The following is a 12,521-nucleotide window of genomic DNA, read 5'->3' as shown; positions in this document are numbered from 1 at the left end:
TATTGCTATTTTGGAGGCGGCCGGAAGTCTCAGATTTTTGAGGAGCTTATGGTGTTTCTCTTGCACCTCTGCTGTCTGGATGCCTTGCGTGAAGGCCACCCTCTAAACAGCTCTTGAAACTGTTTGAGATCGTCCGGAGGATGGACGTCCCCCGGGGCCGTAGCCTCGTCCAGGGAGGAGAGCGAGGAAACACTAGGATACGCCTCTCTGGACCCTTCCGGTCCCTGTTGGTGATGGTATATCCGCTCGCTGGAAGCTTGCAAGGGAAACTCTCGGGGTTCCATAACCAGTTCCCCCTGAGATATTTGAGTCTCTGTCCCCGTTCGCGATTGCCCTCGGGGATACGGGACCGTCTGGGGGGATCTTTCCCTGGTAGACTGCCGGTGGTGTCTATGCCCCGCGTGATAGGGGCGACCATGGCAGCATGGGCACTGTTCTTGGGAAGGTGACCTGGACCACTCCCTTGGTGCATACCCTCTGCGTCTGGGGGAGCGAGATGGTCGAGAGACCTGGGACACTGGAGAGAGCGATTTGTGATAGTACTCCAGCGGCTCAAACCCCAGGAAGGGTGAAGGTGGTCCCAGCCAGGGCAAGGCTCGTTGTAAAAATGGAGACGGGGGCTCCGGGTAGGCTAGGGGGGACCCCTGCCTTCTAGTTGGAATCTGCAGCATGAGCGGAGGGCTGAGAGAAAGTAACTCTCCAGACAGGGCTGCAGAGGGGCTGCGGTGCCTTGTTTTGTGTGCAGCCTTCCCCCTCCATTGAGGGGGCAGCTCCGCCCCCTGACGTGCAGGGGATCTCGGCCCTGTCGGTGCCGCACGGGCGGTGTCCTCCGGTGCCTGCAGGCTGCGTGCCTGCGTGCTCTGCACCGCCGGTTCCCTGGGGGTCGGTGCCGCTGCCTGCGGTGCCGCCGGTACCGGCGCTTGTTCAGCCGCTGCCCTGCCTGCGGTGCGGGGCAGCTGTTTGATTATCGGAGGCTGAGCCGCCTCCACATGGCTCTCCGTGCCGCTGCCGATCAGCTGTTGCTGCAGCTGGGGGCTGTGCGCTCCTCCCGTCCCGCTCGCTGTTGCTGCCGGCAGGGATCGGGCTGGGGAGACTTTCCTCCGTTTTTGCGCTGATGGGGTGAGGGAGGCGGCTTTCCTTTTATGGGCCCTGGAGGGTCCCTCCTGCTGCGGCCGCTCCGGCACGTCTGGCTGGAGGGCCTTGTCGAAGAGCAGCATTTTAAGCCGCATCTCCCTGTCCTTCCTTGCTCTGGCTGTTAATTTTGCACAGAAGGAGCATTTCTGCGTGACATGAGACTCCCCAAGGCACCTTATGCAGTGACTGTGCCCATCAGATGCTGGCATTGCCTCTCGGCAAGACTCACATTTCTTGAATCCTGAAGAGGACATTGTTGGTGAGTCTTTTAGTTGTTAATGGGGTACTTAGCACCTTCTCTGTGCTGTTTTCCCTCTCTCCGATAGCCTGTCGCGACAGGAGGGCTAATGGCCCTACGCTCCTGGCCTCCGGTGCTCCACTTGTTACTAGGACTGGACTGAATGCTGTCCTGCTTGTTATTTTCAAAAAAAAAAAAAAAACAAGGAACAACAACTGGCTAACTGAACAATAGACTAAGAACTTGAAAACTTTAAAGAAAAACAATTAAACCCATCGAATACGCTAACTTGGCCGTAGCCTAGTCGGATTCCGTCTGCAGCCGACGGCGGTTAAGAGGAACTGGCAGGGACCGGATCGCGCACGTGGGCAGGAGCGCGCAAGGGAGCGGCGCGCACCGGCGCATGCGCGGTCCAGCAGAAACTGCTTGGAAGATCCGATCTGCGGCGCTGGGCGAGCCCGACACCTAACGTGGAGCACCCACGGGGACACTCGAAGAAAAACTGCTAAATAACTGTAGTGCCCCAGCAATCTTCCCACAAAACCTGTTAATTTTTTCTCCTTCTCCCCTTCTAGCATATCCAGAAGGTCCTGTTTGGTCTCTCTCTGACCAAAGGCAAAGCAAGTGTCAGAGTCTTGGGCCACTGACCATGAACACACATGGTTCATGACTGTGTAAGTGAACAATGACAAAATAAATGAAAAAGATTTCCAAAGTTAATAACACTTGCGTCATAAATTAAGTTATGAAAAAGTTTTAAGTTAAAAAAGGATCATTTACCTAACAGCAGATGTTGAAGCTTTTTCAGTAGTAAAACATACTAATACAATAGAATTTTTAATACACTTAAAGACTTTTACAGGACAATAAAAATCCTTACAAAAAGGGTTCTGAATTACAACAGTACTACAGATCACTTAAAAAATAAAGCTTACCCTGGCTTCTGTCTCTGCTTTCTCCAATATCAGTACTAGTAGTAGCAATTGTATCTGCTAAGGCCATCAGTGACATTTGCTCCATTCTGGTGAGACCTGGTAAGCTAGAATGCAGCAAGTGACGGGAAAGAACATGGGCATGCTCTGGTCCAAAGTAAGTTGGGCTATACTGAGAAAGATCAATAACCTTTGGCTTTGTATTATTTTCGTCTCCTTCAAACACAGTAAGATCATCTGTATTTAGGCTGGGGTTTTGAAATAGATCTTCATAATTTTCATCTGGCAAACCATTTGGTTTATTTACGTTAATTTGATTTTTGGATTTCTCTAAACAAAAATGTGAGCAGTCATCATCTGCAGCAAGCAATGCATACAAAGGAAGTGGTGGAACAGAGTCTATTTCTGTATAGTCTGTGTTCTCAGTCTTGTTGAATGTCTTGGGATCTCTTGCAGTGCTTCCACTAGCACTAATTGTGAGAGATCTAAGTCGCCGATCAAGATTAGGTTCAGATTCGTCCACAACAACAACTTCCCCAGCAATGCACTTAACCAAATGAGACAGGATGGCTTTTGTTCTACGTACTTTACCAAGGTCCATAAGCTCTAGAAGTTGGAAAGGGTGGTACTGAGGTAAAGTTGGACATAATGCATGAGCTGCTTCAAAAACACCAGCATCTTCCATTTGTACAGAGAGGTCAAATACATTTCTCTTTCCACTGAGTTTCTGTGCAAGACCTGTCATGGATCTGGTTAAGGTTCGCTTTGGTGGATGCAAGCCAGAACCAGCTGACTGGCTTTGTTTCATCAAGCTACTGATAGAGGGCGTGCTTCCACCGTAAGAATCAGTCATAACTGGCTCTTGTTTTGATGGGGGCTGCCACTGAGAATAAACATGCATTTCACAATCCATGCCAACAACAAGGATGCCATCGCGTACCCAGGACAAAGAAACTGGCAAAGGAGGTGACCCTTCCACTGAAGAAACCAAGTCCACGCACCGTAACAGTACAAACCTACAAAGGGATGTAACTTTTGCATTTTCCCATAGTGGAAGCACAGAGATCTCCTTGCTACTTTGGTCATGAATGTTCCCAGCCAACTGGCCAAACATATACAGCTTTGATCCAATTCCTACTGTTAGGATATGTGATCCATCTTCCCTAGACATCCAGTCTAAGTGAACCAAGTGCTTTGTACTGGGCAAAGTACTTTCATTATTATATAAACAAGATTCTTGTTTACTGTATGCCATTAAATTACTATCAATACTAATGGCAGAACCCAACATTGGGCTTATTTCATCTAAATGAAGAGTCTGTTCTAGAATCCAACTTGATCCTCCTGTAGATTCACATTCAAAAATACTAACGTGCATCATGAAATCTTGAGAACAGTGACTATTTTTAGATGTCATCTGCTTGTATGCTACAGCTAATCTATTTGTATGTGCACAACTAACTTCAATTGGCCTGCCTGGAACAGTCACAGCACTACTACTAAGAAGTCCATCCTCAACAAGTAACGGCCATTCCTCCCACATGTATGTCACGTTACTATTTACAGTATACTCTGGCACAGAAGAAACCAGTGACTCAGGAGATACTCTGCATCTCCAGAACCTAACTTTTCCATCAGAGCAAGAAGTTGCCAGGAGATAAGGGGCATGACAAACTGGATACAGGGAAGAGGAGCTCAGGTGCCCTAAAATTGAAACAACAAAAAACAAACTTTCACATCAGGGTCAAAAATAAGTAATCATACATATAAAAAATGTTGATACAAGTGTGAAAACTAATTCACAAAGTTTTCGTGATACTAATACAGTTTGTTTCGGTTAATCTTATAAAGTATCTAATACCTATTATTTTACTGACACAATAATTATTACAAGGATTCAGAGAGAAAAGAAAGGAAAAAGCTGAACACAGTTCCATAGCAACACTAGGAGAAAAAAAACCTATGGAAACAGGAGCAGTTTAATGTTTAAAATTATTTCACATATGTGAAATAATTTTAAAAACTTAGTTCCCAACATGAATGAAAAGAAGCCTTATACAAACAGTAACTTTTGGCTCCAGATATCTTAAGCAATAAAAGCAAGCTTAATATAGACAACACTGGAACCTGATAACACAGAATGCTGATCATTTGAATTATAAGCTCCATTAAATATTTGCACGCTAGTGACAAGCCATGCCATGGATTTATAGCTCTTTAATTAAAATGGATTTCTCTATCAACGTACATGCATGAATCCATACTCATCTTCCTCCAGTTACCCCCACTCTCCTTCAAATGTTAACAGAGAAGGTCAGATATAACATCTGCTGGATCTTTGAACATGGCTGTAGCTGTCACATGGATGCATTTTCACAATCTACATATATGAAATTACAACGTCGAAGTGTGCGTACTTCACATTTCAATTCATGTACTATACGTATACTAGCCATCTCAAGACATGTGCTTCCCAAATAAGGTTCTAAATGTCTTAAGTAGTTTTAACAGGATATGTATGTTGATGGACTTTTAATAATGAAAAAATAAGTCAACTTTTCAGGTAAAACACATTTCACTATTCAGGACTGCATATAACCTCTTACTTACAGAACTATTTGTTCTAAAGCAACATTTTGCGTTGATTAACTCTGGCAGGATCTCTGTTGCAGCATGTGGGCCCCAGGGGTGGAAAACCAAGACTTTAAAGGACTGTGTATTTCTGCTTTCCATGTATTCATGAGTTTAAAAGGTATTTGTTACTTTGTGTTGTGTTAGTGGTTAAATAACCAAGAAAACATGAAACACTGTATAGCAAGATTTTTACTCTTCCCTTCTTTAAATTTACAAACCTGCTGATGGTTTAACACTTATTATTTCCACTCCGTCTGGTAAATTCAACTCTTGACTATAGACCATTTCTGAAGAAAGAGTCAGACGACTAGTACTTTGAAGGTTTGCTCTACAGGCCCGATACTTCTGTGTGAAGGGAGACTGGATCTTCTCTGGATCTGGAGAGGATGGATATAATTCTTCTTGATGTGATGCTGCTTCAAGTATAGGTGAGTCTATTTTTCCATCTAAAGAATAGTTTGTTGAATGAAAGTTATAACATGTGACAATTGTTTTATTAAAAATGGATGTCACTGAGCTAATAGGAGGATACACAATTTTAGACTTTATTTTGGGAAGTGGTGAGGACATCATAAAAGAGCTGACTGTAGGTCATAAATAATAAATAGTAATAAAAGCAGGAGTGTTAACAAAATACGCTCATGATACAAAGCTGGGAGGTATCTTCCACACAAAGGAAAGTCAGAATATAGGAATGAAAGATCTGGATAGTCTTCAATAGTCATGATGGAAATGGGATGAAATTCAACAGTACAAAGTGTAAACTTCTACACTAACATGAAGAATTTCCACGGCTAATTGGGGGATTATCACTTCAATCCAACTGAGAGCTCTCTGTATGCATTGTAAACCAAAGGATGGCTGAGTATGTAATGTAATTCTGACATGAAAACGGTAAAATGCGTCCCAGCAAGGAATGGATCAATTCATACGGGACAAGCAACAAATCCCATACGTCAAGTCCCTCTCAAAATGTTTTACGTGTTTGGAATTATAAGCTTCAAACCCTGTCAAAGCAATTCAACTATATGGCCATGTCTACACTTACAAAAAACTTCAAAATGGCCATGCTAATGGCCAAATCGAAGAATACTAATGAGGGGCTCAAATGAATATTCAACACCTCATTAGCATGCCGCTGGCCATAGCACTTTGAAAGTGCTATGTTTCGCTCGCGCACATGCAGCTCATCCACATGGGGGTCCTTTTCGAAAGGACCCTGCAAACATCAAAATCCCCTTATTCCTATCAGCTGATAGACTATGCCTAAACTTACCAAAAAAACTATTAGTCCAAAACAAAGAGAATTTGTCAAAGAGGACAGGTACACACTAGTTTTCTCATAAGTTAGCACTACATGTATCAAATAGAGCATGAAATACATACTTTAGTACATACTAAATGATATTGGTTTACTGCAACTATTTTACTTCATGTATGCATTTCTAACTTTAAAGTTGTATGAATGATGTTCTTTTTTGAAGGAATAAGTGCATGAATTAATAGAAAGAAAAAAATAGGATAAAATTTACCTAGAAAAGCAGGAGCAAAACACCAGCCACAGTACGAATTTGGGAAGTGAAGGATGATTAGAAATAAGACTTTACCAACCCCACTGTAAGGGAGTGCATCAGCCACCTGTTCACCAGACATGGCTGTTGTGGTTTGAAGACTGTTTTCCCTCCCCTATATACACAGGCTATGGACTTATCAGAAACTACATTTGCAGAACGCAGCTTCAAGAAATACTGCATCTGCCTCCACCTGTCTGCATACTGCAACCACCTTTGTGATTGCCCAGTTCCTACTGTGTGGACAGGAATATTCAGAGTTATCTCCAGTTTAATAACAGCAGACACAGAGGTCTGTAGAACCTGGTTTTAGTCTTTGCTAATTAAGCATTAGACATTCAGGGTATTCTAATTCACTTAAAATTATTTAGCACATTAAAAGTGGCCTACCATTCGTAAGTTAGAGCTAAAAACATACATAATCTGAAGAAATTTTGTTCAATCATTTCTGAACGGAGGAGCAAAAGTAATCAAATCACAACCAGTAACAACTTAAAAAGAGCTGGATAGATTTTTCTTAACTACTAACAAAAAAATAAACATTGGGATAGGACTAAGCATAAATAGGTTCAGAACCAGACTAAAAAAAAAAAAAAAAAAAAAAAAAAAAAAAGAGTAAGTTGTGATGGGAGCCCCGGAATAGCCTTAAGTATACTAACTGCTGATTGTTTTTAGACCGTAGCTTCTTAAATACCACAAAAGTAACTACAGTTTTTTAAAAATAGGATGAGAACAGGACAGTTACAAATAACTGATGTTTACAAATATTTGTATCATAACAAAAAGGACTTACCCACTGAGACTGGACTGGATTTCAAGTGTAAGTTCCACATGTGTAGTAACGAACGGTTTTGAGTGTATTCAATTACTATCAAGTAAAATTTTCCAGAGAATCCATTTTGCAGGTTTCCTGCTAAGATTTAAACAGCGAAGTTTTTAGTGCAACATATAGAGACTAATGTTTCCACTCCCTAACTATAGGCACTAGTGCCTTTATAATTTAAAAAGAGTACAAGGACTCCAAGTACTAAGCATCTTATACAGAAGATGTTTCTTCAGGATTGTTTGGATTTTGTTTTGTTCCCCCTCTGATTTTACTGCAACATTAAATGAAAATACTGTAACTGATATAACACAACAAATTCAAGGAACAACAGCTTTTATTTTATACTGTTACATACAACATGGTAATGAGCAGCATTGTGAACTATACAGGTGTATGATCACTATTTGATCAAGTACTACAGATAAATGTAGGAGCAACAGCTGACTTGTGAGGCACTAGAAGAGAATGGAAAATTAAATTTAAGACAAATTATTTACACTCAGTTTGCAATTTACTTATGTTGTTAGTACAGCCAGTATGCTGCAGACTTACCAAAACTTATACCTTTTGACCTTGTAGCCCCATGGGCATGAAGTGGAACATTATTTAATTACTTACATATCTGTCTAGATACAGATGAAAAGAGAAGATATCAGACTTCTTTCAGAACCCTTTGTCCAAAGGAAGGGTTTAGTTGGCTGTGAGAATGATTGCTCATCATAAAGAAGTGCTGCAAAGACTCACAGGCACTTTACTTCCTATTGTCTTCCAATACCACTCCCCTATCTTAACATTAAATGAGGGATTCAGGTGTCTATTTATAATACCACAATATATTATCTTTTATCAGTAAGTCGCACTGGCATCAGATTTTATTTGTATTGTTGTTTTACGGTCAGCACATCATCACTCATCTGACCAAGCCTCCTCCTTTATCCAGGCTTGGGCCTGGCATGGAACCCCTAGAGGCTTCATGGTGGTCCGCAGCACCAATCAAGTGATCAAGTTTTGGTTGATAAGTTGGCTATTGAAGGAAAATTACAAACAACACATATACCATCAATTGGAATGTGAAACATCCGAACACTTTGGGCGACTACAAAGTTAGAGCTGCTTTAAAAGTAGATGGAGAGATACTGATGTGATATACTTGGACTGGCAGACAGGCATTGGACGGCATCGGGAGAGATGAGCGGTCGTGAAGTTATTTGGTCAGGGAACAAAATGAAGCAGGAGGGCAGGAGTCCGATTCCTTCTTAGCAAAAGAGCTAGAGGAGCACAGTTAGGATACAAAGCAGTGAGTGCAATAACAGTGATAGTGAGACTGAAAAGTAAAACCATTCAACGTCTTGGTTGTTCAGGTGTATGCACCAACATCGACAGTATGGAGGTGTTGAGGGGTATTGTACTACTAAAATATGTTAAGGTTATGAGAAAAAGACTCCATCTTGAAATTCAAGGTTAGGAATAAAGCCAGTGCTGACTGGATTTTCCCACCAGAACTGAATTAGGAATTTCATCACCTCAGGATGCTGCACACGGCACCACTTATGCACGTACACAGAACTGAAACTGTTGCACATGGTGCAGACACTACATATAACACGTCTGTCAAATGGAAGGGTTCTCTTTTCCATCTGAGAAGCATTTGGGTGTGGCTGTTCCATCCAAGAGAGGTGTGGTTGCTTCCATCTGCACAGTTATCTGCTGGGCCATCGAAACTGTATCACCAAAGAGGAGACAGGGCATCTTCACTGGGATCTCCCTGGAGTTCCTCCCCAAAAGCTTCAAATTACCTTAAGGGTTGTAGGTCCCAGGCTTCAGCTACCTAACACCCCAAGTATAGACTCTCTTTTTTTAAAAAGGGTCCTTCGACATTCCAATCAAAAGGGTATTCAGGCCTAGGCTTTATGCCTTTGTATGTAATCCCAGCACTGTTATTTGGTTATATGTTTATGGTCAAATGCTTATTACTGCCTGAATAACTGATTACTCTGTAGTAATCTAATTATTGCGATTTAATCTCATAATACAGTTCATAAATTTTCTTCAAGTGTTTCTCTAATTATTTATGTAACAGTGAGATTATCCACCTGGTGACAGATATGGGAAGAGAGGCGTTCCTAAATCTTTTTAAACAGGGGCTGCTTTACCTTGCCCCTTTCCCACTCCCATTCCCTTAGTTGCCTCTGTCCACTGGGTAACTGAGGAAGAGCTTGAGCCATTCTATAAAAAGACTTGAAAAAGATGCTGGAGGAGATACCAAGAAGAGATGTGTTGATCACCGGAGGAGATTGTAACATGAATGTCAAAACAGATAAAGGTTGGGAGAGACTCATGGGAAGGTTTGGATATGGAGAATGAAACGAATGAGGCAAGAAACTACTAGAGTTGCTCTGGAGCAGGACATGGTGATCGATAACACAAGATTCCAACAAAAGGTCTATAGGAAATGGACATGGCAATCGAATGCTGGAAGTCCAAAGACACAATAGATATGATCTTGATAAGAAGATGGACAGCATCAGTTTATCAGGATATCAATGAGAACGCAGAGGCAGCAATGAGAATGTGCAGAGAGTCGGGAAGTTGGTTAAGAATAAGTAGAGGTACAAGACAAGGAGATCTGATATTGCAGAGTATTTTCATCATGCACCTAGAGAGTGATGGACATGATCAAGGAAGAGGTAGAAGGGATATCTGTGCACAGGATGAGAATCAAGAACTTGATGTTTGCGGATGATATACTCATCATTGAGGAAGATGAGAAGCTAGTGAAAATGGTTCAGGTGCTAAACGAGGAAGGGAAGCAGTATGTACTATTATCAGCATTGATAAAACAAAAACCAATATTATTTGAAGATAAAGAAATAGGAAGAAAGGTCAGTGTAGACAAGATCAAACTAGACAACATAAAGAAGTTCACATTTCTGGGGAGAAATATAAACATATGACCTAGACTGTAAGAAGAAAATAGCGATGAGAATAGTGAAAGCAAGAGTAAGTTTGAAGGTGATGGATAAGATCTGGAAAAGCAAAGCAATTATCTTAGGAAAAAGCTAAGAGTCTTGAAAACGTACGTTTTCAGCAGCATGTTGTATGGATGTGAGACATGGACGAAAACAAAAGATGCAAAGAGGATATTGGCATTCGAGAGGAGTTGTTATAGAAAGATGCTGAGAACAGGATGGATGCAGAAGGTCACCAATGAGGTATTATATAAGAAGATACAGCCAAAAGAGAACCTACTGCAGAAGATTATACAACAGAATTTAGGCATATTCATTCATATCTGCAGAATGAACAACCAACGAAAAATGAAGACCCTGGTATTCAGCATAATGGACTGTTTGAACAGGAGAGGCAGATCCTACAGAGAATGGGTAGATGATATAGTAGACTGGTGATGAGCTAGTCTACAGAAACTAAACCACTTCTCATTGGACAGGGAAAGGTGGAAGGAAATAATGAGGGGGGCCCTGGGCACCAATAGGTGCTGCGCCCATGGCTGTTGATTATGATGATGAACATAGTAAGGGAAGCTACACATCCTGTATCTCACGGATCCCATAAGAGGGCCTACATACAAAAGACTACTGGCTGCAACAAGTGCTTCTCTCTGTACTAAACCACATCAGTGGTATAAAACACACCCTATAGTATACAAAGGGCACCTTTCGGTAAAACATTTCTTTTGTCTTAGACTGATAGCCTGTTACCTCAAGGGAGGGGAAAGTTGTTTGTCTTCCATTTGTCATTTTGTTCCATATACGTTGTGGTGAACCCGGTGGTAGACCCTTACGTGGAAGCTTCCGGAGCCTTCTAGAAGGACAGTATACTGGGTGGTGGGCCAATGCATTTCTGTTCCCTGTCTAGGCCCAGACCTTCATTGGTCAGATAGGCCCTGTGCTCCCTATAAAAGGCTCCCCATCTGGTAGCAGGGGGGAAAGTTTTGGGAGGTGCACCAGAGGAGCAGAGTGAGAGCAGGAGCAAGAGCACAGCAAAAAGGTGCCACAGGGAAGTGGTGGGTGAAGTGGCCCAGGGTGAGAATACTACTTTAGGGCAGGGGTAAAGGTCCTGCCGGTTGCCTCTTGTTCTCATAGGGACCCTGGGCCAGAGGTCCAGGGTAGAGGGTGGGTCTGGACTCCCCCCACTCTTCCCCCAAGGGATCACTTTACTGGAGCAGGCACAGGTCTGCAAGGGGACTGGTATTCTCCCTGTACTGGTCCTGCCTATGATGAGGATGGCTCACTAAGCGGAGACCCCGTGCCTTTGAAAGGGCCCGGGCAAAAGGGGGCCTCCGTGAGTCTCTGAGGCAGCACAGATACGCCAGGAAGTGCAGGGACCCACAGAGGCCGACAAGGGACTTTGTCACAATGTGAACTTACCTACAAAATCAATCAAATCTTTGACCTCAAACTGTGACTACAGTGAAAATAAATAATTCTCTCAAGCAAATCAATATCTGACACATTTTTCCCCATGTTACTGAATTCAACATTCAATACTCCTTTACCAGGGTCTGTTAAACAGTTGTTCTTTTCAGATGCTCTCTCCTCATGGCTATTCAAAATGAAGTCTTCTTGAAAAACGTGAAGTAACTGTGTTTTTCTGCCATGCTAAATGAAAAAAACAAAAAATAAATAACTGAACAGAGAAATGGAATCTTATTTCTAAGCTGACATAACTAAAAATTGACAGCACCCCTCTAAATAACCAATTCTGAAGAAAATCTATGGCATCTACAGTCTCTCGGTATATGGATCAAAATCAGATAGCTGGCAGTAAAATCCTATGAATCCAAAACCTGTAAATATTAAACAGTATTGTTTCATCATCAATGAAAACACATAGTTATAGACTTGACATAAAAATCTATGTTCTCTCCACCATAAAACTTGTTAAGAAAAAAAGATCTTACTCACCAATTCTGTAATAGCATCCAACTCTACAATGCATCCTGGTCTTGCAGTAGACTGTTGACTTACAATGTTAAAAACTTCACCAACATATTTCTGTAAAAATATAGTAAATACAAGCAATTGAAGGATGTCTTTTTAGTTCAACTGCTGAAGTTTGTTAATTTACTAATTTTGGCCTTTTTTGCGGTTTACTTATTCAAAATCAAGTCTGACAGAATTTCAGTTTAATAAAATGAGATTTATTAAAGCCAAAGAGATTTGAAC

The 12,521-nt window shown here is 41.9% G+C and overlaps 1 protein-coding gene across 7 annotated transcripts in view; it reads right to left on the bottom strand.

Moving 5' to 3' along the window:
• The window catches only part of DMXL1 (Dmx like 1), a 155,165-nt gene that overhangs the window by 56,242 nt on the left and 86,402 nt on the right, over positions 1-12,521 (bottom strand). For 4 of the 7 annotated variants that reach the window (XM_074994988.1, XM_074994990.1, XM_074994992.1 and 1 more), the window contains exons 14-18: positions 12,261-12,350; positions 11,852-11,954; positions 7,303-7,422; positions 5,157-5,384; positions 2,308-4,008 (exon numbers count right to left, since the gene is read on the bottom strand). In XM_074994988.1, coding sequence (XP_074851089.1) covers positions 2,308-4,008; positions 5,157-5,384; positions 7,303-7,422; positions 11,852-11,954; positions 12,261-12,350 — 2,242 coding nt within the window. The remainder of the gene's footprint in view (positions 1-2,307; positions 4,009-5,156; positions 5,385-7,302; positions 7,423-11,851; positions 11,955-12,260; positions 12,351-12,521) is intronic. The other 3 variants (XM_074994989.1, XM_074994993.1, XM_074994995.1) reach the window with 1 other exon arrangement.

This window comes from Carettochelys insculpta, chromosome 5 (assembly GCF_033958435.1).
Source record: "Carettochelys insculpta isolate YL-2023 chromosome 5, ASM3395843v1, whole genome shotgun sequence".
Taxonomy (NCBI): Eukaryota; Metazoa; Chordata; order Testudines; family Carettochelyidae; genus Carettochelys; species Carettochelys insculpta.
This window is presented reverse-complemented; position numbering and strand designations above follow the sequence as displayed.